Source organism: Mesoplodon mirus, assembly GCF_964341445.2.
Source record: "Mesoplodon mirus genome assembly, chromosome: 19".
Lineage (NCBI taxonomy): Eukaryota > Metazoa > Chordata > Mammalia > Artiodactyla > Ziphiidae > Mesoplodon > Mesoplodon mirus.
In genome coordinates, this window is record NC_138995.1 from 35,717,296 (window position 1) to 35,745,120 (window position 27,825).

Consider the following 27,825-nt stretch of genomic DNA (forward strand, 5'->3'; position numbering starts at 1 on the left):
AACACAAAGAGCCCTTTAAGAAAAAGATATACATTATGCCTTGGCTTTTGGTTGGGGGGGGGGGCTCTAGACAAATGAAAAGGAAGGAAATCAGAGATTAAACCGAGAAGTGTTCTACCTATGTCCTCGAATGTCAGACTGATCACACACGCCTCCAAGTGCGATCCTGTGGAACTCTCGGCCCAGAGTCTTGGCCACTGATCTTCCCACGCTTGTTTTACCAACGCCAGGAGGGCCGACAAAGCACAGAATGGGGCCCTTCAGGTTGTTTTTCAGCTGTCTGACAGCCAAGTATTCCAGCACTCTTTTCTTCAATTTTTCCATGGCATAATGGTCATTATCCAGAAGAATCCGAGCTGCTCGAATGTCCAGACGGTCTGTCAAGCAACCCAACAGAAACAATCTGAGCATGTGGAATTTTTCAGTGGGAGAACTCCTTTCCAGGCTGGTAAGAGTCAAAATAGTTTTTTGAAAAAAGATGTGACAAGAACAGGCTTGGTTTGTTCTAAATGAGTCTTCAGGGAGACCCGGACTTGGTTTTCTTGCTTAAAAAGATTTAGTACTTTCAGAAATAGTAGACACTATATAATTAAAAACTCAAGGAGTTAATACTCATTTCATTTGGAATGATTTTCTAGATACACATTATTTCTATGGAGACAAAATTTCTACATATGTGCTGGCATGTGTTCTTTTTTTTTAAGTGTTTTTTTCTTATTACAATTAGTTATATATGCTCATTCCAGAAAACCCTATGACACTAATAAAAAAAGAAGGAAATAGTCACCCATAATTTCATTTCTCCCCTAGAGAACATCACTACCTTCACTTCAGAACGTATTATTCCAGATTCTGTGTGTGAGGGGGTGTGAGTGTGTGTGTGTGTGTGTTTGCGTGCACACATGCTTACATACCTATTTTTCAAACTAAGATTATATGGGTTTTCAAGTTTTGTAAAATGTTTTTTCACTTAATATGTTACAGACATCTTTCAGTGTCAAATGTATTGTTCAGTAACAGTTTAGTGGGTACATATTATTCCATTATTTAATTATCCACACTCATTTAACTAATTCCCTATTGCTGAGCATTTCGGTTATCCACAAATCTTTATAGCTATAAAGCATGCTTCACTGTGCATCCTTGTAACTAAATCTCTACATGTATCTGTAATTATTTCCTTCAGCTAATCTTCTAAAACAGAAGGGCTGGGTCCAAAAAAAAATTAAGTCAAAAAAAAATTAAGACATAAAGAACTGCCTAAGTTCTATCCATTAAAGTCTCACCAGAAATGTATGAATTAGGCCCTGTTTCTAGAGCCAAGCTTTCATTAGGTTTACTCATGTGCTTCAGGCTCTGAAATAATCACAGATTAAACACTAGGTCATGGAAGCCAAAAGGAATTCATCAGCTGGGTGGCAGCTAGAGGATAATCCACAGCCACAATACTGACAGTGAAGGAAGAAAATGGAAGAGAGAAAAACACACACAAGTCAACTCTTTCAATCAGTTATTTGGAACCTGTTATACATTTTTCCTACAAGAAAAAAAAAATGCCTCAAATGGTAGTTTGGTTCCCAAGCTAGTCTACAAAAACCCAGGTAAGCAGTAATGTATGTAATTTAATTATAGTACTATTCATTTTAGTCAGAGTCCTGGCTGAGTGATTTGGAAAGGGAAGAATAAAATTTCTTTCCCTTTCCTGGCTTCAGAAGCCAACCAATGAATATATGAATAAATGAAATATAGAAAGTTTCCTGTTTCATGATGCTAACCCTGACACTAAAACCTACCATAGTAAACAAACAAAAAAAACCCACTTCAGACCAATTCCATTTTGCATAGCTCTAAATATTAAAATGCTTGTAAATCAAATCTATTCAAAGAGTAATCTACTAAGTCCCAGTGCGATTTATTTTAGTTATGCAAAGATGGTTCAATATACAGTTATCAACAACGTATTTATTATATCATCATGTCCAAGGAGAAACACTTTCCATCAAAATGTCATTTTGTACCTAAAAAGGCACTTGTTATATGCAACATCCATTCCTAATTAACATTTAGTAAACTAAGAATGGAATTCTATGTACTTTAGAAAAAAATGAAAACAGTGAAAAGAATTTCTTCTAATATGCCACATAAAGACAATTTTAAAAGTTCTTTCAAACTTTTAAGGAAAGATAATTTCCATGTTACGTATTGTTGTATATCTTTTCTATATAGGATGTATCTTTTCTGAACATTCTTTTTAATGATTCAGAATGTATGTTTCCTATTACGAATAATACTTGTGATTAAACATAAAAAATTTAAAACTTACATGAACATATATTTCTCTATTTATAATTAGAAGATTGAAATGGCATCTACTGGCTCCCTCCATTCAAGATGGAAAATCAACAAACTTATTTCCTCCAACTCGTTCCTCTCTGCTTTCCTTTCTGCTTCTGATAATCTCTACTTAGGTAAGCTTCCCTTTTCAAGAATTATGAAAGACATTTTCACAGTTTGATGATCTTACTCATAACTATTTAGACCTAAGTCTATACAGTACTGGTTTAGAAGCTCAACATGACTACTTTTATACCACAATTTACCCATCTTCACTTCTCCACTGAAATGATGAACAATGAGAAGTGTTTTTGTGATGGGTACATGAGTGCTATGTATCTCTAATGCTGACCACATCCAGCAGAAACTCTCTGAGTTGTAAAGAAAAAACAAAAAAAGCTTTGCCTTGTTTTCATATTTTCTTGGTTATTTCAGTGAAGAATAGGAGCTAGCACTCTGCATTCAAATAAACATTTTGCCCTCAACTCTCCACAATTACATTGTATGAACCTGATGAAAATTCCTAGTTACTAATTAATTTCACTTTACAAATAGGACAAGTGGGGAGGGGAGGAAGCCAAGAGCGATTTACTAGGCTACTAATAGCAAATAATAAAACCTGCAATTTTAATATTCTCAGGCCATTATACTAAATACACCCTGCATTTCTCTTAAGTCATTAGTTAAAATAAATCCTGAAGCACAGCAAAGTATTACCAAAAGAACAGCAAAATTTCAAAACAAGACCCTTGGTGTTACCAAGTTACCTAGATGTGCTGCTTCACATTGTGCACTAGCCCTACTGTCAAAAGAGAAAACAACAGGGTCTGGAAATTACCACCACTCCATCAATGACACAAATAAATACCTATCAAACACACACCAAAATGGAAGATGTTTCATTTCACGCAGATGAAATGAAATCAGAGCAGTTAAACATGTAAAGTTTAAATGTAACTTTCTTTCCCAGGTCTAAACTAACAGGGAGCAGGACCCTCTCCAAATCTCACAGAATAGGACCACTTCACTTAAAAGTAGGCACTGGAGAGTGAGGAGTTAACCGAAGACTATCTGAACCAAAATGTATTTCCTAAAAGCCCAGCTAGATCCAGACAGACATCAGAACTCAAACTGACCAAGTGACAACTAGGGGCTAATTCAATGGGAATGCATGCTCCCCTGCATTCATCTTACTACAGCATTTCTAGAAAATTTTGAATTAAGAATGAAACCAAGAAATTCAGCTTCAGTTTGTCTGGTAAAACACCGTCAACTAGAAGGCAATATTGTCATGAAGGTAAACATGAAATAAATTAAGAAATAAACTTACCAACATAGTCCATAGCAGCTTTATATACAGTTGCCAAAAACCTAGAAACAACCCACATGTCCAAAAACAGGTAAATGGATAAACCAATTACTGATATATGCAGTAACATGGATGAGCTTTAAAATAATTATGCTGAGTGAAGGAACCAAAAAAAAGGGGGGGGGCACATACTACATCATTCCATTTATATAAAATTTTAGCCACACACATTAATGTGTTAAGTGAGCCTATCAAAAATAACTAATTAAAATAGGGTTGTTTTAACCTTAACACTGCCCCAGCATAGTTAACTTAACACAAATATGCTTCATTCTGGGCCCTCTTTTGAGACAAAAATAATTTTTTTGAATGCTCAGTACCAGAGAGCATGGTCCTCTGTAGATTAACCGAAAAGTATTTTTTTTTGGAAAGTATTTTTTAATATTAAAAATTCAACATCCTGAAATCTAGTATGTATATCATACCTCATGTGGGGCATAAACGTACTTTTTAGGGCTAATGCTTCAAATTTTTCTAGCATTGTTTTAAATGTAAGAGTTTTATTAGCCAGGATAATATATCTGTTCAATTTTCAAAAGTCAACCATACAGCTATTCTTATGCCAAAAGTAGTTCAGGCAATCAACCCCCTGCTGAACTCAACAAACTTTGTATGTAAACTTGACAAAAGAGTGTCCAATAACAGACGTGAATGCAAATAAAATGATTCTGAAGATTCTGAAAGACGATTGAGTATATTTCTTACCCCAAGAGAAAATACATAACAAATACATAAGAAAACTGGTATAAAAATGCTCCTGATAGGTAGAAAAATTCTACTGAAGGATAGAGAGATAAAAAGAATTTAAACTCTTTAAATAAGTTCTAGTGGGAGAAAAATGAACTTCCAAATGGTGAAACTGTTCCACTGTTATCCTGTCTTTATATGTAATTATTTCATTTAGAAAACATAAAAGACTTATTGTCTCTAGTACTGAGTTATCACTTATTGCCAACTACCTCAAAACTGTTTTGTTTTCCTATGTTCCTGACAAAGAGCACATAAATATAAAAGTTTATTGTCTATCGGTATTGAGAAACACATATTTCACCAATTACAGAAAATCTTACTTTCTCCAAAATTAGGCGAAAGGTACTTTCCATGAAGCACCTTCTTTTCCTTTTCATCCTAAAACCTAAATGACACAAGTTTAGTCTCTAAATAGTTTACATCATGAACTACTGTAACAGGAAGATTATCAATGGGGAGTATTTCAACAGAATTTGCTTGAGCTTCCTGAGTGACAATCAGACTGCAAAAAAAGGTGTTATTTTGTTTGCTCACCAGTTGTACTTTTGTTCCAGGGAAGTTCCACCATAAGTTCTAAATAATTTCTAGTCAGAGCATATTCTGGCATCGACTGAGGCATTTTTTTGAGCCTGTGTGGAAAGAATACATAGCAAACCTGTTCAAGAACATAGAAAAATTCTGTAAAACAGAAAAACCAAGTATATCTCCCTTTCATGGTCAGATATATCATGCATTTTTGGCTAAACAAATCTGAAAAAGGTTTTAAAAATCTAGTTAATAAAATGATAATTTTGTTTTAGACAGATACCTGCAAACTGGTGGGGAACACTATATGTGATTCTGTCCTTGAAGTATGGCCTTATCAGTATCAGTATCTCACAGGGAGGGTCTAAGTCACACTTACCCATTGATTTACTTAAGTGCCTAATCATGCATAATACAGTAATTACATATTGTTTTGTATCAGAGATGAAGTCAGCTCACCAGATATTTAATTTAAAAAATGCAACCTCCATAATATATGCAGTGCGTAATAAGGTATTCTGCACACAATGCAGATGTTCTGCATTATTAACTAATATCAGAGTCAATATAAAATATGCCTCAACAACATTTATACTCTTAACTGTGAATCTCAGAAGTCAAACCTTCAGTTACTGAGCATTCAGTTAGGTTGATTACAATTCACTCATAAAAGAAAATGCAATATAGTTACAACGTTACAAGTATGGAATGGAAAAATTGGTTTTCTATTTAACCCTGAGATTATCCAGAAAATGGAATCAATCCATATACCCTATTCTGTCACCAAGGTTCCCCTGTACATTATCTTGTACAAAGAGAAAGTGACAGTCCCTACCCTCTAGAGTTTATAATCTAAGGAAGAAAACAATAACTGAATAAACATTATTTCTAAGCAAAATATGGTCTTTTATTTTGGCTGCATTGGGCCTTCATTGCTGCACGCGGGCTTTCTGTAGTTGTGGCGAGCCGGGGCTACTCTTTGTTGTGGTGCGGTGTGTGGTCTTCTCACTGTGGTGGCTTCTCTTGTTGCGGAGCACAGGCTCTAGGCGCACGGGCTTCAGTAGTTGTGGCTCGCAGGCTCTAGAGCACAGGCTCAGTAGTTGTGGCACACGGGCTTAGTTGCCCATGCATGTGGGATCTTCCCAGACCAGGGCTTGAACCTGTGTCCCCTGAAATGGCAGGTGGATTCTTAACCACTGCGCCACCAGGGAAGCCCAAAATATGGTCTTAAGACTGTGAAAAGGAACACTACCTAACACCATACACAAAAATATACTTCAAATGGATTAAAGACTTAAATGTAAGACCATACACTATAAAACTCTTAAGAGGAAAACATAGGAAAAACACTCTTTGACATAAACCACAGCAAGATCTTTTTTGACCCACCCCCTACAGTAACAGAAATAAAAACAGAAATAAACAAATGGGACATAAACTTAAAAAGCTTTTGCAAGCAAAGGAAACCATAAACAAGACAAAAAGACAACCCTCAGAATGGGAGAAAATATTTCCAAATGAAACAAAGGATTAATCTCCAAAATCTACAAACAGCTCATGGAGCTCAATATCAAAAAAACAAACAATCCAGTTAAAAAATGGGCAGAAGACCTAAATAGACATTTTACCAAAGAAGACACAGATGGCCAAGAGGCACATGAAAAGATGCTCAACATCACTAATTATTAGAGAAATGCAAATCAAAACTACAATGAGGTATCACCTCACACCAGCCAGAATAGCCATCATCAAAAAATCCAGAAACAATAAATGCTGGAAAGGGTGTGGAGAAGAGGGAACCCCTCTGCACTGTTAGTGGGAGTGTAAATTGATACAGCCACTATGGAAAACAGTATGGAGGCTCCTTAAAAAAACTAAAAATAGAACTACCATAAGACCCAGCAATCCCACTAGTGGGCATATACCCAGAGAAAACAATAACTCAAAAAGACACATGTACCACAGTGTTCACTGCAGCTCTATTTACAATAGCCAGGACATGGAACCAACCTAAATGTCCATCGACAGATGAATGGATAAAGAAGATGTGGCACATATATACAATGGAATATTACTCAGCCATAAAAAGAAACAATAAAATTGAGTTATTTGTAGTGAGGTGGATGGACCTAGCGTCTATCATACAGAGTGAAGTAAGTCAGAAAGAGAAAAAACAAATATCTTATGCTAACGCATATATATGAAATCTAAAAAAAAAAAAAAAAAAAGGTACTGATGAACCTAGTTGCAGGGCAGGAATAAAGAGGTAGACATAGAGAATGGACTTGAGGACACAGGGTGGGAGAGGAAACCTGGGGTGAAGTGAGAGTAGCATCGACATATATACACTACCAAACGTAAAATAGTTAGCTAGTGGGAAGCAGCAGCATAGCACGGGGATCAGCTCAGTGCTTTGCCATGACCTAGAGGGGTGGGATAGGGAGGGTGGGAGGGAGGCTCAAGAGGGAGGGAATATGGGGATATATGTATGCATATGGCTGATTCACTTTGTTGTACAACAGAAACTAACACAGTATTGTGAAGCAATAATACTCCAGTAAAGATCTATTAAAAAAAAAAAGACTATGAAAAGGCAGTTGCAATAGTGATCATGCTTGATAGCATACAGTAGGTGGAAGAGTTGTATCATTTATACTCAGCATTTGAGGAAAAGACTAGTGAAAGTGGTATTGATTCAGGAGTATTAAAAACATTTTGAGAATCAGATTCTGGTGGAGGAATGAAGAGGAAAAAGCACTCCACAGATCACAGCTATAACCTGAGAATCAGGAAAGCCATAAAGATAAGAAATATAAGAGATAAGAGTTGACAATGGAAAGGTAAGATGAATAGAGTGGTCCATGACTATACTAAATATAAGAAAAGGAGAAAGATCAAAGAATATGAAACAAATGACTCAGCTTTGTAATGCAAAGTAGCAGATTCATTTCCATGAGCAACAATTTTTAACGTTAATAAGCAAAGTGAAAATACTAGTGAATGGACAGCTTCTACAATTTACCTTTTTATCTCTTTGACACAGACTTTGTGGGCCTGGTCTGGCATACTGGATGTCCGTATTTTTTTCTCTAGCATGACAATGTCATCATTGTCTTCATCCTCATCCTCATCTTCTAAAGTACCTGGGATGTGTGTAATCCTCCTAATAGGGCGTATTGCTATAACCTAAAGTATAAAGTAGAGAAGTAAAACCACATGTCAAAATAAATTGGAAACGAAGTATCGAGCTAGACATATACATTTTTATGGTTAGAGTCTAAATCTTTAGGAACTAAAGTTCAGAATAAGTAGGACACACATGCACATATGGAGGGAGCAGGATTTAAAAATCAGACCAAGATAAGGTGGACATGATTCTTCCATATATGCTAACACTACCGGCATGAGACAAACAAAAAAAATGCAAGGAACTGGCTACTAGAAATAATTAAAACATCTAAGAATTGTCTTTTCTTGAGCTACTACTACAGCCACTATTTCCTTGATAAACTCATGACCACTTACCATTTGGCAACTGAATAAATTCCATTTTGCCCCCTACACTACAAAGTTTCTCTCTAACATCTTCAGCCTTTCCACCATTGCTTCTATTCTGTTTGTCATCAACACACAGAAAAGTCTTCCTCCTTTCAAAATATTTTATCTTACCTATGGTCCCTTCCAGTTATACTTTACTTTCCTTGTGATGTTCTGCTTTTCCAACAAGAGGCTTTAACCACCACTTCCCCTTCCCTACCAATTACTTAGTAATTTGTACTTTGTACTTTGGCTTTTGTCTCCATTGTGCTGAAATTGTTCTTTAAAATCCAACAACATTCTCCTTTGCCAAGTCAAATGGTCTTATTTAAGTTCTCTTTCTCCATGACTCTCTGTCATATTTTAAAACTACCTGCTCTTTTGAAATTCTCAACTCATTAATATCATGAATCAACTCTAGCCATTAATGGAGCAAAATGGTATACTGGTATTTAATTTAAATGTCTCAGAATTTATTTTTTAATCTATGAAATTACCTATTTAATACATTCAAATATATAAAGTTAAAAACATAAAACAGTAAAAAAAAAAAGTAATTTTATAAAAACAGAAATATTAAATACATACTTTTATTCTCACATAAGTCATTAGCAGACAAAATTAATAAAATATTTTAAAGTATGAAAAACTAAAAATAAAATATTTAAATGAGATTTTTTAAAAGCACATCAATTATTTCATTGCTGAGACAAAAGTACTTTTTTATGCAATTTTTCCCCAGCTGCTAAAAGAGAACTTTGAACTCTTCAGGGAATAGGCAAGGAGACAGTTTTAGGCAAACTCTAAAAACTGTCCTCTGATTCCTACATTTTCAAGTAACAGTTGCTTGCTTGATAATTTTCTGGAGCAACTTTCTTTTTAAGCAATGGTAATATTAGTTGCTAGCAAGCTGTAAGTTTTCTGTCTCCCAATGCAGAGTATGCACTGGCTTGTCCTTTTGCACAAAATAAATAACTGAGTTGATCTGATCTCAAGCCAGAAATAATTCAGATTTCTGGCATTTGCTTTCAATGGCATGGCGTTCTAGAACACCAACCACCAGATAAGCTGCTCCCATCTCTCTCATTCTCAGCCTACTTTCCTGCTCCTTCTTTAGTCCCACCAGGGAGGAATCCTTCACGTCTGCTCTTCTGTCTCCATAATTTCTTCTCTTCAATGGAGGAACGCTTCTGTGCTGATGACCATCAAATGTGTAACATTATTCTTACCCTTCCACTTAATCTCCAACAGCCTTCTGGTTCTCCAATAGCTTTCTGAGAACCATCATTTTCACTCTTGTCCACATCAAATATATTTTCCTGATCCTAACTCTGCCCACACATAACAACAGTAAAACCAACAGCTCAAAGTAGTCTTCAGACAGATCGCATCATCCATACAAATGCACAAATCAATAGAGAAGTGAAGGATTATTTGATAATAGTGTTAAGTCAAATAAAAAGGGAAAAAATATAACTGCTATCTTTACCTTATTAACAGGGCAAAATAAAATACATATAGGTTAAAAAGTTAAATACTTTTTAAAGATCAACAAAAGGAAAACTAAAAGTAAAGTGGATATTATCAAATCCCAGGAGGATACAGGACTCTAAGCTTAGAAGAAAGGAAATGACTAACAGTTTGTATATGAAAATTGAAACGTTTACAAGTTAAAACAAAAAAGTCAGCCAAAAAACTTTAAAAAGTAAAAACAATTAAATTTTTAAGAAAGCCAAATTATGGCACAACATACTGACACAGTCCTTTTAGGAAATAATTTTGTGGTATGTTCTTAATAAATACTGTGTACAGTGAAAAAAAGTCATCCTCAAAGACACTCATCATGGTTATTTGCCAATTTTTAAAATACTGAAAACATCACACAATGTATGGCAGCAAGAAAAATGGCTTAGGAAACTATCCCTTTCCATGATTACCAGAAGAAAAACAAAAAATGAGAAAATGTCTACATGCTTAAAAGGAAGAAAAAAAAAAAAGATCCAGACATGGAGAAGTAGCAGAGGGAAACAAACTAAAATTCAATTGTATCAGTAAGTTGAGTGTAAGAGAGAATGAACTTGTTTTCTTCTTGTCCCTTTCTTTATTTATTCCATTTTTTTTTCTTCCAAAAAAAAAAAAAAAAAAAAACCCTGAATCTCACATCACACAAAAACAACTAGGAACCTGAAGAAATGGATTAAAAGAAGCATTTACCCGCTTATCATCATCTTGCTTGTGTTTTCTGGTTTTCTGAAGCAATTTCAGGCCTTCGATTTGTCTGACAAGCAGTGGTATGGTCATCTTGAACCGTTCCTCCAGACTCACAGCATCTAAAATCTGAGGAAATGTATAGCGTCTCTCTCTCAGAAACACATGCTCCAAAAACAAGGCAGTCAAGACTCATGACTTAAATTGAGTAGAAAAGACAATTCTGTCAATATTCACAGCTACACTATGGCTAACACAACCAAATTATCAGCAAGGTAATCTGACACAAATATCAGAATCCTAAAAAAGACAAGATTAAAAATACCTTGAGTTTCCATTTAAAGATGAAGCCTTATGTATTGTTCCAAGAGCAAGAACAAAACACATTTGATGTCAACTCTTTCTGGGAATTATTCTCTTAAAGCCCAGTCTACATATTAGGTCTATACAAACTTTAGGTTCAAAATGTTAAATTTTTACATACACAAGAGACTAGGAGCACTTTTAACGAACCTCCACTAACGATCTGTCTGAGTGACTAATGCTCTCTGGTCCTTCAGTAAAACACCCTTGCTAAGCCTACAGCCAGGTCACTCTCTAGAGCTCCTGCCTTCTCTGCTCCTACCAGCTGAACCGAATTCTTGTGTTGAAACCCAGCCTGTCTGCATTAGTTGCACTTGCTAGTGTAATTGTTAGACTGAAGTATTAAATAAACTGGGGATTTATTTAATAAATAAGGAGGGTTGTTTCAATGAAAACTAACTTTAATGTTCTAGGAAGATTCAATAAAGCAGACTGCTTAAAAATACTACAAAAATAAGCGTGCAAGAAAACTTTATAGTTTGCAGGAAAGACATTCAAATCTAAGAGTCCGCGCTTGGATTATTTTTCAAGTATCTTTGAAACTCATTTCACTTTAAATAAACAGAAACTGAAAATCATAAAAAATCATAAATATCGCATCATAGGGGTGGTTAACGTAAGAAACCTGAAGAATTCCAACAGAGCGGGCCTATACACAAGGGAAAGTTCGTGGCTCCACACTTTTAAAAAGCAGTGAGACCGAGCATATTTATATTTTTAAGTTAAATTAAATATTTACCTTTTTTTTTTATTATTCTAGCTTTAACTTCTTCCACAAATTGACAGACTACCAGTACTGATAATGCAAATAAAAGAACTGCCTAAGTAAACAAAAATGTAAAGCAATCACTTTAAAAGTCAACGTAAGCCTCATAAAAGCATCTTAACTACTTTTGAGTCTCCAGTATCTTACCTGAAAGTCAAAACTTACTCACTATCTAGATCTCAATAGGAAGTGACAAAGCAACGTGGCATTCCAGAGTGGAACACTGTTACCTGGAGCTTCTCTTTGTTGCTTGTTCGGATGATTGATGTCAGAATGTCTGGTAAAGCTTCCCTCGGAAGACTGTCTAAAAGACGTCTCAATTTAGCAACTGCGGGGACAGACATATCCAACATTTCAACCAACTACAAGGGAAAAAAAAGTATTTTTAATGAAATATGGCATTATTTGTGAATTTAAAAAATCAAATTGTCATAGAGGTTTAATGTTTTGGCCTCAGAGAAAGTCTTTGTTTCTGAAAAATCACTGATTATTAGAGTCCCGGCATTTTTACAGGACTCAGAGGAAAAGAGAAGTACTTTTAAAATGTCAATCAGAATGAAAAGCAAAAATGGCTCAAAAAGTGGATAATACTAATGTTTATAAAAGGCTTTGTAAATTTGTGATTTTATTTTATTTTGGAAAAAAATTAAAATTTATAGAAAAATTCCAATAGTACAAGAAACTCCTTCCCCTAAATTCACCAATTGTTAACATTTCGCTACATCTGCTTTCTCTTTCCCCAACTCTACACACACACACACACACACACACACACACACACACACACACACTATTACTGCTGAATGTTTTACAATAAATCACAGACATCATGACCCTTGTTCTTAAGAACCAAGGCATTCTCTTACACAATCAGTGTCATTTTCAAATTCTGGAAATTTAACATGGTTGATGCTATTATATTAACCAATCGGTAGCTGAAATACTGTTTTTTAGTAGAACACTGGATTAACTAGAATCTGAGCACTGATTGCATGATTTTTTTAAAAACAACTTCCAGGGTACAGCCTGGAGTTAAGACAGATTAAGCTCAAGGCAACCTTTCAGTAACTGTGATAGTCACTGGGGCTACTGACAGAGTTTCCCTTTCCTTTTCAACTCATGGTAGGGCTGCTCTTTCTCACCTTTGAATACAGATGTACATGGCTATGGGTCCTGCCTTGAACCATGAAACATGAGGGGAAGTGACAGTTCCTTCTGGGCAGAAGCATCAAAAGCCATTGAGAGCTCTGCCACATTTCCTTTTCCTTCCTCAGCAATAACGGAAGCACCTTTAGAAATGAATCTCCAACCTACCGGGGTCCCGAGGTGACTCTAATTGCTAGATCACCACACTCGCTGGTTTGGGGCATGAAGTGTGAGTGAGAAATACACCTTTGTCATGCTATGTGACTGAGATTTTGGAGTACTTAACACAGCAAAACTAACTTAACACCATACTGACTAACACAGATGATGTACCAAATTCTCATAGAGTCACTCTAATGAGATTTCATATGCCAGAAATAATCAAACCTCTCTAAAAGCACTGTAACTTTGGAACCTATCTGTTACCTGCCTAGAGTCAAAAGAATTAAAGCATAATTATGATGACACTGTCCAGGTGGGAGAAGTAGATAATAAAATTTGAAAACTCTTTCTCCTAGGAAGTCATTCTAAGAAAATGAAACAGTTAAAACTCATTCTCCAAGTACTTATTGAGTACAAACTACCTGTCAGACACAATAAAGTGCTCAGTATAACATGGTTAAAGCAGGGATGAATTCAAGTTTGGTAGGGAAAAGAGACCTACAAGACAAATTTCAATACAGCGTGACAAGCATTATATTAAAAGGGATGTTTGAGCGATTGTGGATACGCATGCAAAGGAGCACTAACAGCCTACAGGAGTTGGGAAAGCATAAGTCAAATCTGAAAATTCAGAGAAGGAGAAGCACTCCTAGCAGAGAGAAGAGAAGGTAAAATCACAGAGACATGAAATAACAAGATGTGAAGCTCTCTGACATACAGTGTGGTTAGAACTCTGGGTATAAATGGAAGTAACTAGAGTTGCGAAGGGCCTTAACGTTATACCAAGAAATGTGAACTTTATCCTAGAGCCGTTAAAGTCTTCTACTCAGGGGAGAGGCACACCCAAAGCTTATTTAGAAAGGATTAGTGAACAGGTGGGTGAGAAAGAGAAGCAGCTAGAAGGAATCAGAAAGCTCCTGAAGAAGTCTACTGCTGAGGGCTGTAGAAGAAGATGTCGAGGGGATGGAAGAAAAGCATTAGCTGGAAACAATCCTAATGTCGAAGAGAAATGATAAAATTATGATATCCCAACTCAATGGAATTCATAAAAGTACTTAATACGAAAGTGAGATATGGATAAGAAAACAAAACAAAGACTGAATAGGAACCAAGACCAGAAGACAAGCAAAAATAAAATTGGATGCATGATGGCAGTAAATAATGGTGATGCTTCTCTCTAAAAATCCCTTTAATGTCATTACAGAATCTTTACATATTTAAATTTTTTTGTTGATTGATAGTGGAGAGAAGTAAAGAACAAGAGAAAGAAGCTATAAAGCTATGTCCAACAGAAGAACGGAGACTCAGGGAGGATTACTCAGGAACAGGAGGAGAATTTCTCGTTTCCCCTCTGTTTCCTTCACTCCTAAATAGCACATTCACTTACTCTGGTTCTCACACTGAAGTCTCTTTCAGCCCCCACAGCAGCTGTAGTACCAAATTTTCTATTTTTCTGTTGTTGTTCACCACACTAGCAATGTGTGGCTTCAAATGCCACATCAGGTACAAATACCATAGGCGATGAACACCTGCCTATGCGTGCCTAATGTGTGCTTCCCTCCCAGAATTCTAGAGGATCAAGGTGGTTTCAGCCATACTTGAAACCACGGGCTTCATCTTCCATACCACTCACAGTGTGATCCTGACTTCTGGACCAACATAACATATAATTTGATGCCTAGACAGTCTAGTGACAAATAGCTTCTGTACAGTATTTTAATTTTTAAGATTATTTAGGTTTAATAACTACCTGGTTTGGAGACACTGGAAATTATAAGGAAAACTCTAGAAATACTCTTTGGAATAAGCTTAGGAAGGGTTGGCTAGTATGTCCTAGAAAGATTTAGGTACAATCCCAGACAAAAGCAGTTTGAAATCAATGTACCATAATATATTGCGAAATCATTTAAACATATACTGCCGGAAAACTTCACCACTCAACAAATTCATCACATCTTAGGGCAACAAAGAAACCGAAGAGGGTTTTAAGGAAAAACTAAAAGCAACTCACTTGCACTGCGTATTTGTAAAACTGTTCCGATAGTTCTCCTAGCTCTTCCCTAGTCTTACTGGTGTTGGGAAACTCCTCCAGCCAGTCCAACTGTTCCACTTTGGCAACAGGATATGGCTTCTCTTTTATGACCTGTACGATCTGGAAACGGCACAGGCCCGTAATCAGCAAAGTATAGTGGGGCTTGGGCCAGTTACTGCCCACAACCTGGACCGCCAGTGCAGCTGTCCCAATCCTGAAAAACACACAGAACATCAGTATTACAAATGGTCAATATGGTAGAAGAGAAACTCACCTCAAGAATAAAGATGCAGACGTAGAGAATGGACTTGAGGACACAGGGATGGGGAAGGGTAAGCTGGGATGAAGTGAGAGAGTGAAACCGACATGTATACACGACCAAATATAAAACTGATAGCTAGCGGGAAGCAGCGGCATAGCGCAGGGAGATCAGCTCGGTGCTTTGTGTCCACCTAGAGGGGTGGGATAGGGAGGGTGGGGGGGAGACACAAGAGGGAGGGGATATGGGGATATGTGTATACATATAGCTGATTCACTTTGCTGTATAGCAGAAACTAACACAACATTGTAAAGCAATTATACTTCAATAAAGATGTTAAAAAAAGGAAACTTCAAAAGGGTTGCCTCTTCTGAGAAATTCATTAAAAACCAAAGAACATCTAAAGTGCAAATGAATTATTTCTCTATTTAATTTAGCATCCAGTACACGGTCTTTTAAGTCCCTACCATCTGATATGGGGCCATCTCATTCTAATTAGCCATTCAAAAATTAGGTAGAAATTCCTAAACATTTGGATTATTTAAGCGTAAAAACATGAGTAAAAGCAGTTGAGATTTATATAGCTTAAATTAATTTTGCCAGCTAGGAATGAAGCAATCTTACACCAGAATATATATGAGCATTTTAAACAGATTTAAACAGCGTGATGTAAACCAATCTAAGAAATCGCCTTCAGATACCAGTTTTGCCACTAACACCAAGCCAGGTCTTTTACATAATCAATCTATAAAACTGCCATCAAATCTGGGAATTAACATGTATGTCCTTGAATTTTGAATTTCTAAATCTGGGACTAAATATCAGAGGCCACACTTTCATGGACTGAGGAGAGTTAGTCACAGACCTACATCTCAGGAAGACGTAAACCTAGTTCTGTTTAAGTGGTAATCACCTCACCTAACACTAACTGAAAAAGTTATACTTTAAGTCTTAGCTCCATATCATGCAATTCTGACCAAGTCACATATAAACTAATTCACAGAAAGAAAGTTTCATCCAGACTAAGCTGAAGTGATACAAAATAGAAAGATCAGTGTTCAGAGGACACTTCCAGATCCCAAACTACCATTATATTTTCTCCCCTCAGGCATAGGAAAGGTTGTAATTTCAGAAAAGAAACTAAAATCAAAGTGACCAGAGCTCTCAACACCCTGGGACAATGGTGACATTGGAATACGACACTTACCCGTCTCAAACATACTGATGGCACAGACAGTATGTGCATATTTTAGTGAGCTTGCTCACTTCTATATGCAGTTAATTCTTGATTAGCTCCTTGTAAATGATTCATTCTGTAGCTTATCTGTACCTTTAGCTTCCCACCACCACTCAGTTTATTCTGAGCTATGCATATAATTTCCTTAACACCCTTCCAGGCATATCACGTGGATAGGGGATAAAACTTGATTTAAACAATAACTTAAACCAAAAAATTAGGAAGATAATTTGGTGGAGAGAAAAAACATCATGTACTTTAAAAACCTGAAATGATCTGGCAATCATCTATTGAGTTATTTGTGTTGTGGCTGCTTTTCTTCAGTCACTAATCAAACAGTAGGTTCTATCTCCCATTCCCTTAAAACCAACTCCGACTGCCTGAAAGTTAGCCATACCTAAACTGATTAGAGACCAACGAAGACTATAATTCACTGCAGATGACAACCACCAATGCTTACACAATGCAGAAAGAGTTTACAGTTCTATATACAAGAAACATTAACAGACAAGAAACCGGATTCCTGGCCTAAGGGGTTTACATACTAGAAGCCAAGGAGAAACCAGAGAGAGATGAGACAAATCCAAACTTCCAGATTAGGCAACAAATTTAATTATTTGGGGTATGTCATTGATTAAAGGTAAGACTAAAAGTGAGTTTTCTAACAAAGCAAATAAAACAGTTTTCCTAACTGTGAAAGGAAGATGTTCCAAACTGAAAAGAGATTAAGTTGGATTTATACTATGCTTTTCCTCCTAATAAAAAAAAATATATATATATATATATATATAAAGGTCTTAAATATGTTAATTATTTCTTGCTTTAAATCACTTATAGTTGACAACATACCTAAAAAAATAAAAGGGTACATGAAAAGAATGTACCCTTTTTAAAGAAAAAAACATGATGTGTGAAATAATTAGATGGCTAGAAACAAACTACCTAGTGAAAGACATTTGGGGTAAAAGCTCTGGAAAGAAAGATGACGTTTAATGTTATTTTAGACAAGTTGCATTGCATGTTGGGTTCTAGGTTTTACATATAAAAATAGGTAAACAAAATATTCAATTAATCTAATACTTTCCTTCTAACTATGATCCATGTGATACATAGGCTTTGTATCAACTTAGTCATCTTTCAAAATATTCTAGTTCTTCTATTACTATGCACTTTATTAGGCACGACCAAAAGCAACAATTTGATTTTGCAACAGATCCGCATTTATTAGTGCCCAAATGTGTAGTGCTTTTTCCATTTAGGTAGCAGCTCTGTAAATCTACACCTTAATTACTGTGGTATTTTACAGTTCAAAGAATTTCTGAAATTCCTGAGAACTACTCTCAGGGTTGTTAAAATATTATTTTAACCCAAAGTCTGACAACGATGGGTAAGATCTGTATAATTTGGAAACTAACTTAGATAATATAAGTTTTTGAGAACCATCAAACTACAGTGGTGGGAAAATCTAAAAGCGGCACTACTGCAGAAAGCAGTTTTCCAAGATGAGGATAGCTGTGGTCTATTTGCCAACCACTTGCTTTTTTCTTTTCTTTCGTTTTTTCTTTACTTTAAAGCCCTCCATTTTTCTTGGAATCCTTAATCTTCCAAATCTTTTTTCCAAATAATGTTACTTCAGTTCTGCCCATATTAAAAGAGAGAATATGGGGTCTTCCCACTCCTTCCCCCAACCTCCATTTGTGAAATCTACACTTAAAACTACTCATGTGGGCAATGGTTAATGCCATTAACATACAGGGTTATTGCTTTGCAGTTTACAAAAGGCTTTCATAGGTATTATTTCATTACACACCACCTTTCACCTTTGTGAGGAAGGTAGCACTTTATTAAAAATGAGTAATTCAGATTCAAAAAGGGTAAACAGGTTAGTTATCCATGATTACAAGGATATTAAATAGCAATAGGGGAGTTGAATTAGGTTTTATGACAAATTTTACTCTTTTCCCACCACAATGGACAATATGAATTTGTACTTATAAGAAGTATAAAAATAAACACTTAACATAGCTTCTAAATAGCTGAGATACTGCAAAGTACAGCTATTATTTAATATCTAATGTTCACACCTTAACAACACTTAAGGAAGAGAAGTATTTCCACCAAAGCTCTGGAAGCAAAAGTTACACACTTCTGGGAAAGGACCACTGAAACATCTTTTTGGTTTTGACTTGGTGTCACCCAACTTATCTTCCTGAATATCTGATGATTTGGAGCAAAATTTATCATCATTGTTAATAAAGATTTAGAAACAAGTTAAGAGTCTATTAGGATAGTCCCAAATTCTACCACAGATGAGGCTTCTGTGGCTACAGGATTTTTGATTTTCACTCCTTTCTTGAAAGTTCATTTCTCAATTTAAGAAACGCAACTTGCAGACAGACCTTCCTTAAAAAGAGTAAATGCAGGGCTTGCCTGGTGGCGCAGTGGTTGAGAGTCCGCCTGCCGATAGAGGGGACACGGGTTCGTGCCCCGGTCCGGGAAGATCCTACATGCCCACATGCCGCGGAGCGGCTGGGCCCGTGAGCCATGGCAGCTGAGCCTGCGCGTCCGGAGCCTGCGCTCCGCAACGGGAGAGGCCACGACAGTGAGAGGCCCGCGTACCGCAAAAAAAAAAAAAAAAGAGTAAATGCAGACTTAGGAACATCTAAGTAGAGCTATTCATTACATACCTGCTAATATAAAAGATTAAATTTTTAAATCTTAGTGTTATCAGGTTTCTTGAATGCTGAAAAGTGCTAATAGATACAAATAACAGTAACACATGGATAGAGACTTGGCAAATTAAGAAACTGTTTATCTGCTCTATATAGAGCATTCATTTTTTAGTCAGACAAATGCCAGTGAAACTAATTTGGGGTCCTAGAGATGAAGTACACAGAAAATGAAGAGGGACTGAGCACTAACACTATGGGGAAATGAAGGCAGGTGCCCTGAAGAATGGAAGGCTGGGAGAAGACTGCAGGGCAATCTTGAAATGCATGAAAGGACAGTGCACAAGGAATGCTAATTATCCATTTGCCCTAAGAACACAATGGGTCACTGAGGAGCCACTAAAAAGACAGTCCAGTGAAGCAGGGTGGCCTGAGGTGGCATGGGAACCAAATTCTAGACTGTGGGGATATTATCCAAAGCTCTTCCTGCGTTAGGCGACATGCCTGCACACTGACGTGCAGATAGGGACTGTGCTGTTCAAAACGGTAAAGGAAGTGGTTCAGGTAAGTCAACAACTGGCCCTGCCAGTTTGTATGACAAGGAACCCAGGGGAACAAATTACTTCTGCTGCTCCCTGAAGACTGAGGCATTGTCACCTGGATGGTCTAAAGGAAACAAGGGACAGGAAGAGAGCCCTCACCGTCCCTCTGAGGTCCTACTAACACCTGGAAAAGCAGGTAACTGGGGAAGGACAGATTTGTGTATCGAAACAGAATAACATTATAGACAACGCAGTACTTGTACTGTTAAAGCTCTTTTAGGGACTTCCCTGGAGGTCCAGTGGTTAAGACCCCACGCTTCCACTGCAAGGGGGTGCGGGCCAAAATAAAATAAAATGGTTACTTTAAAAAAGAAAAAAGGGGCTTCCCTGGTGGCGCAGTGGTTGAGAGTCTGCCTGCCGATGCAGGGGACGCGGGTTGGTGCCCCGGTCTGGGAGGATCCCATGTGCCGCGGAGCGGCTGGGCCCGTGAGCCATGGCCGCTGAGCCTGTGCGTCCGGAGCCTGTGCTCCGCAACGGGAGAGGCCACAACAGTGAGAGGCCCGCGTACCGCCAAAAAAAAAAAAAAAAAAAAAAGAAAAGAAAAGAAAAGCTCTTTTAACTTTTTAAAGTAAGAGCATTTAAAGGTGATATTAGAGAAAAAAGACATTGGAACCTAATGGGAAGGAATGCAATGCAAACTTTCTACAGACTTTTCAAGTAGCAAATAATATTTCTAGGATAACAAGATGGTCTGGTGGGTCCTTATAATGCTGAAATTCTACGAAGAATTTTCTATGTATGTTTTCTAACTTAAATGATTAAATTTGTTTTGTTTTGCGGTACGCGGGCCTCTCACTGTTGTGGCCTCCCCCGTTGCGGAGCACAGGCTCCGGACGCGCAGGCTCAGCGGCCATGGCTCACAGGCCCAGCCACTCCGCGGCATGTGGGATCTTCCCGGACCGGGGCACGAACCTGTGTCCCCTGCATCGGCAGGTGGACTCTCAACCACTGCGCCACCAGGGAAGCCCAAATGATTAAATTTTAACAGTTATTCATTTAAAACAAAGGCAGCAATATGAACAGCAAGGACCAGATTACCCATCATCTGATATTAGTGATTACTTCCAAGCAGAAGAATTTAGTTGTTTTGGAGGAATTTACATAAAAGAAATTAAAAACCCTCCAAAATCTTGCCAGAATCATACCAACAAATAGTCACTCAAACCTGAAACATGACTAATCTACTTTCGAAATTCACAGTGTACCCATGGGTAATCAGCAGAACTAAAACAAAACACCTTATCAAGAGCACTCTTGCCTCAACAGGCAACTAAGTGCCTAGGCACAGAAAGCAAAAAAATTAGGGGAGAAATAAACAAAGGCTAAAGGAGTGGGGTCATACGTAGGGAAACCAAAATCCAACACAACTTATCACAGTTTACTGAAACTTGAAAAGTATCCAATTTCACTCAAGCAAGAAGCAAAGTACATCAAATGGGAACCAAAATGTTTTCCATGCTTGAGAAAAGCAAGGGTTTTGCAATGTGGACCAACAATGGACTGCTATGGTTTTTTTGGTTTTGTTTTGTTCTATAAGGGGAGGGGAGGAGAACCAAATCTCTTTTGAGAATTTTAACAAAGCTATGGACTCTCCTTTAAAAGGAGAGTCTATGATCACAAGATTTTGGACCAAAATAAGACATTCCTAACTCCCCAAAAACCATTCAGAGTCAGGCTACACCTAATTTTAAAAAAGGATAACTGTAGGTGAATGAGGGAGAAGCTCTAAGTTGAAAATACAAGAAGAGTTAAGGAAAGGAGGCAGGGGCTTGGGAGGCTTGAAGATAATGGCATTTGTTGAGAGCATACTACATACCAGCGCTGTCTGCTAGAAATATAACGTGAACCACATATGTCATTTTAGTAGCCACATTAGAAAATAAGACAAGTGAAATGCTAATATTTTACTTAATTCCAACATTTAATCTATATAAAATTTATTAATCAACAACACATTTTTCATACTAAATTTTCAAAATCTAGCGTGTAGTGTACACTTACAGCACATTTAGGGTGACCAACCACCCTGGTTTGTCTGGAACTAAGGGTTTTCCTGGGATATAGGACTTTCAGGGCGCAAACCAGGACAGTCCCTGGCAAACCGGGACAACTGGTCACTCTAATAATACTATCTCAATTTGGACAAGCCACATTTCAAGGGCTCTGTAGCTAGTGGCTACAGTACTGGACAGTGCAACCATTTATCTAGCCTGGCGCAAAACAGACCACACAGCACAGGTTCAATCTGTCACCCAAAGTCACACAACTAGGGCCATGGTGTAGGGGAATCCAGTGGTAAGCTTGGGGCCTAAGAAACGTTACGATATGAGAAGAGATGAGAAGATAGGAAAGTTCTAGAACGGGAGAGAAGGGACAATGTGAACAGGGAAGGCCCTTTAGGAAGGAAAACAGAAGCAGTGAGGGGAAGAGAGAAGGCAGGGGGCGGGGGAGGCAGGGAGTGTGTTAGGCACCCCCAAATTAATAAGGAAATGGTGCAATTTAGAATGGGACGGGAAAAGAGAAAACGTGAAGCAGCCAAGTATCTCCGTTAAGAGGACAAAAGAGGTGGGAAGGAAGTTAAAGAAGGAAGAAGGGGGTGGGGGAAGGGAAGAGAGGAAGGAAAACAAAGAGGGGGTCCTGGAAGGTTAAGAGCACCGGCCGGCCTAGGAGTCTTAAGACCCGGGGGCCGGGAAAGGAAATTCACATCAGATGGTGAGCGGCTAATCGTGCAGCTTTCACGACTCCGTGAGTCATCTCATTTAACGGCCACGAGGCATTCCTCTGTCACCCCAGTCTGGCGCGTAAGTCGTCTGAAGAAGCGGAACACCGCCGCGGGGCTCCCCGAGCCCCACGCCCCGAGGCCGGGCCGGGTCTCGGGAGGAGGCCGCGCCGCCGCCGCTGCCGCTGAGCCGCCCGGCCTACCTGTGCAGCGGCGGCAGGTCCTGCGCGTCGCTGGCCGGGTCGGGAGTGTTGGGGATGACGCCCAGGATGGTGCTCTGCAGCGACGTGCCCTTGAGCAGGCGGCTCCGCACCAGCTGCAAGTTGCGGGCCGAGTCCACGCTGGTGCGCATGGTGGAGCCCGGCAGCAGCACGCCCTCGTGCGTGAGCAGCAGCGGGAGGCGGCTGGGGATCTGGATGGGGCTCAAGGACGACATGGCGACGGCCCTCCGCGCCGGGAGAGCCCCCGGGAGCCTGACGGCCGGCTCCGCGCGGCCTACGAGGCAAGACCAACCCTCACACCCCTGCGCGCCGCCGCTTCCGGCCCGCGCTCCCGCCGGCCCCCGGGCTCTGCCGCCGCCCCGCGCCGTACACACGCGAAGAGATGCGCACTCCGCCCGCCGGAGCGACCCCGCCTCCCGGCCCCGCTACTCCGCTTTCTCCAGAGGCTCCCACAGAGCGTATGCCCAAGGATGATCCCATGTAAATTGTGTCCACTTGAAATGTTTGTACCTTTCTATTCGAATTGATTTTAGATGTACAAAAATATAGTAGGGCGTTTCCATGTACCTGTCACCCAGCCTCCCCTGTAATCATCTTACACAATCATCCTTCAACTATTAAAAACCAGAAAACTAACACTTCTGTTATCTAATGTATAGACTTCCACAAGTTTTGCCAGTTTTCTCACAAATGTCCTTTTTTCTGGTCCACGATCCCACTTTTCATTTAGTTGTACTGTCTCCTCAATCTTTCTTTTCTTTTTTTCTTCAAAGCTTTGCAACTTTTAAAACGTATTGATCCCTTAGTTTGTAGAATGTCCCTCAATTTGGGTTTATCTGATGTTCTCTCAGGATCAGCATTATACATTTTTGTCAGGAAGACCACAGAAGTGATGTGCCTTAGTTATACATGATGGTGAAATGTCTTACCAATGATGATTTTGACAGTGATTACTTGGTGAAGGTATAATAGTATCTGCTAGGTTTCTCCACTTTAAGGTACTATTTTTCTCATTATAAGTAGTAAGTATGTGTAGGGAGTTAAGTCTACATTTATTAATTGAAATCCGTAAGAAAAAGCTGTCCCATCTCCCTCCCCAATAACTGAATAATTTACTTATTCAATTACTTTTTATGTTAGTATGGACTCGTGGGTATTCAGTTTTTTATGGGCTATCATGCAATAATATCATGTATATCATTGCTTGAATTTTTTCAGATTTGGCCCTTGGGAGCTCCTTCACATTGGAATTTGACTTGGGTTTGGCTGTAGTTTGCAGACGGAAATTTTTCCCCAAATATGAAGTCCAGCAATGCTGTCAGAATCCAGGAGGGAATTGAAAGTCTAGTCAAGACAACATGCATTTGTTGAGGGCCTGCTGAGTGCAAGGCCCTGGTCTGATTGTGGAGGGTAGAGAGCGGAACAGAAGGCAAGGTCCTACCCTCAAGCACCTCTTGGCCAGAGGGACAGACCCATAGACAGCTGAGTCTGATACAGTGCAGCAGGTAAGGGAAAGGAGAAGGCAGGTGTCGTAGCTGCTGTGCTGGAGACAGAAATTCAGGAACTCGGAGTCTCCGGCCTAAAGCTCTTTATCTGACATGATCCCACCTTTTATTCATTCTCTAAACAACCATTTTTTGAATGCCTACTATGTACTGGATATTACTTTAGGTGCTGGGGATACATCAGTGAACACAACAGACAAGGTTCCTGCTTTCATGGAGCTAACATTCTAGGGGGAGAAACAGAAAATAAGCAAGGAAAATCCTTTTGGATGGTGATACGCCCTTTACATGGTCAGAGCAGGCCTCACTGAAGAGCTGACCTGGGTGACCAGGATGACCTGGGCAGAGAGAACAGCACGTGCAAAGGCCCATGCAGAGGCCGTGGGGTAGGTGCCGAGGGGGGTGCTATTTCGGGCAGAAGCAGCAATGACTGCAAAGACTTTGTGGCTGGAATGAATTTAGGATGTTTGAGGAGACCGCTCCTGGAATTTGCTGAGGTGGGGCCTGATGAGGGAAGCAGGAGAAAAGTGGGAGGAGAGGCTATAGAGGGCCCTATAAGGAGTGAAGAGTTGGGGTAAGGAGTCTGCTAAGGAGTTTGGGTCTTACTCTAAACCCAATGCAAGCCATAGGCAGTTTCAGGTTGTGGAATAATTTTTCAGGCTTATGTTTTCAAAAGGTCATATTGGCTGCTGTGTGGAGAATGGAATGCAAGGTTTTAAGGTCAAACATGGGGAGGCCAGTTAGGAGGTGACTGAGATTGTCCAAGCAAGAGGTGATGAGGCTCAGACTAGAAGCAGTGGATTCAAGCCATGTTTGAATGTAGCTTCAACAGAGCACACTGATGGATTGGACATGACAAGTGAAGGAGAAACAGTCATCAGGGATGTTCCCTAGACCAGGGCCCTAGCCGCTAGGGCCTAGAGAGCAGTTGGGCTGGTAGCAGGAGATCCTAGATCCAATCAGCAAGCTCTGGATCACCTCTCTGGATGGGGCTGAGTACCTCACCCCCTGATAGACTCTAGGGGTAAAAAAAAATAAGATTAAAAAATGCATGGCCCAGCTCCCCAAGAGCTTACCTTTTCACCAAGACCTCTCCAAGGACAAGGGGGAAAGGCCCCATTTTTTGAAGAACTTCAAAAACCACCTTATAAACCTTGTGGTATATTTTTTGATCATGTTTAATGCTTTTAACATACACTCTCCCCAACAAAAACAAGCAATATGAGTGTCTAGTCACATAATAATAGCTGGATTTATTTTTAAATACAAATTCCTTCTGCACCGTAGAAGGTGTGGTATGGGACCAGGTCCACGTTTAAGTTGCTTGCTTGATGAACACCTTCTTTCTATCCCATCAGTCTATCTCTGTGATGGGGTGCCAGCCCACTTGGGAAAGCATCAAGACTCTAAGTGTGAGTTCTTAAGCAACTGTGTGGCTCTTCTGGTTCCTACTTTAACCAGCTCTACATCTACTTCCTTCATTGATCCACCAAATACTTATTCTGCATCTGCTATGTGCTAGGCAGTAATCTAGATTCACGGATGCATCAGCGAAAAAGACAGAAAAGGCCCCTGGTGTCAAAGGGCTTACATTCTAGTGAGGTAGGCAGAAAATAAGTAAGCCCCCAAAGAAATGACAATTTCAGAAAGTGATAAGTAAAGGAAATCTAATAGGAAAATCTGTAGAAGGTGCTAGAGACAAGAGGACAAGATGAGAGAGGGAGGTCTGGGAAGGTGACCCTGCAGAAGTGGTGTTTGAGCTGAAACCTACATGACGAGAAAGGCCAGACTCTGCAGGGAGCTCAGAGGAGAGTGTTCTCGGCAGAGGTTAGGACTCAGACAAAGACCAAGATGGGAAGGAGCTTCGCAGTTTCTGGAACAGAGAAGACCAGGCTCTGGGCTGTAGGGATTCAGCAGTCAACAAGACGGCCACAGCCAGCGAGGGGCTCCAGGAGCTCTGAGAACCAGCCCCTGGAAAGCTACCCAGCTACCCAGGGAAGGCAAGGGATCGGTCTAATCATCTCAGCTTCTTCAGGCCTGGCTCTCCGCCCCTCTGCCCCTCGCCATGGGCACCTCCCCTACCCTCTGGTGCCCCTTCTGGCCTTGGACACTAGACCCTGCTGGGAAAGTGGTAAGAACAATGAGGAAATAAATCAGCTCCTCCAAAAAAGTTACCTCCCTCCAAGGGCCCGCCTCTTGTACACAGGCTGTTTCCCCATATGCAAATGACCCGTGTCTAAACTAATCATGACTTTGGCCCCCTGGGGATCAGGGAGCACAGGGCTGGAAGCATCTGTTTCCTCTCTGGTTTACTCCCAGTCCTGTCCTGGCCCCCTGCCTGACCACAGTGATGAGCTTGCCCTTAATTAGAATGAATAAACGTCAGCTCTATCGTCTTGAGAGGAAGGTGGAAGGCCAGGGAACTTTTCTAGGATGCCAAAGAAAACTCTGGAGGGAATTCCCCTGGCCATTCAAGGAAGCTGGGAAGTGGGCCTCATAGACATGGAAGGCAGCTCAAGCCAATATGTGGCTGAGTTCCAGTTATGTTGAGATGAGCAATTTGTGTTCTGCAAGCATATCCATTACACACATTTGCATTCCCTTCATTTTCATTTGCTTTACTTTTCCCTGTTGCTAGTTTCCTGGATGACTTCTGTATTTCTATAAGGAGTCACATCTTTAAAACCCTCATTGTATCTCTTTGCAGGTGTGTATAAATAAACCAGTTGGCAAATCATACTATAACTGAAAGGTGAGAAAAAATCTAATTTCTGTATTTGTTCTCTAAGAATCTGGTCTTCCTCATGAGCCCCTACTTGCTGGTTAATTAGGAGAACATAAATGTTTAGGCTTACCATTTTAAGATGCTGGTTCACAAGAACAAACTGTCAAATTTTCAGGAATTTTGAGAACCCAGTTGTTAAACACAAACATTAAAATTAAATTATATAGACTTACAATTAATAATATCAAACAAAGACAAAGGTAATACTCAAAAATCTATCATTTCCTAATTATTTCACTATTTATCCTTTTTTTTTTTTTTTTTTTGCAGTACGCGGGTCTCTCACTGTCGTGGCGCACAGGCACTGGATGCGCCGGCCCAGGGGCCAGGCCATAGGCTCACGGGCCCAGCCACTCCGTGGAATGTGGAATTTTCCCGGACTGGGGCACGAACCCGTGTCCCCTAGCATTGGCAGGCAGACGCTCAACCACTGCGCCACCAGGGAAGCCCTACTATTTATATTTTTGAGGTTATTTACATCTACTGTACTTGTATCCTAGAGATAACCGTACAGTGATTTCTTGATGCGCCTCTCTTCCCAACATGTTGGTAGCTTGAAATCTTCCAGAATGGGAATATTTACACCACAAAAATCAGCAAAGGTTACAAATCTGGGCTTGTTTTATTATTTTATTG

The 27,825-nt window shown here is 39.3% G+C and overlaps 1 protein-coding gene across 1 annotated transcript in view; it reads right to left on the reverse strand.

The window, feature by feature from the left end:
- Window positions 1–23,471, reverse strand: part of LONP2 (lon peptidase 2, peroxisomal) — an 87,481-nt gene extending 64,010 nt beyond the window's left edge. Inside the window, exons 1-7 of the mRNA XM_082607020.1 lie at window positions 22,882–23,471; window positions 15,172–15,406; window positions 12,083–12,214; window positions 10,730–10,852; window positions 8,001–8,164; window positions 4,988–5,082; window positions 119–377 (exon numbers count right to left, since the gene is read on the reverse strand). Coding sequence (XP_082463146.1) covers window positions 119–377; window positions 4,988–5,082; window positions 8,001–8,164; window positions 10,730–10,852; window positions 12,083–12,214; window positions 15,172–15,406; window positions 22,882–23,114 — 1,241 coding nt within the window. The 5' untranslated portion in view covers window positions 23,115–23,471. The remainder of the gene's footprint in view (window positions 1–118; window positions 378–4,987; window positions 5,083–8,000; window positions 8,165–10,729; window positions 10,853–12,082; window positions 12,215–15,171; window positions 15,407–22,881) is intronic.
- Between the last annotated feature and the right edge of the window lie 4,354 nt (window positions 23,472–27,825).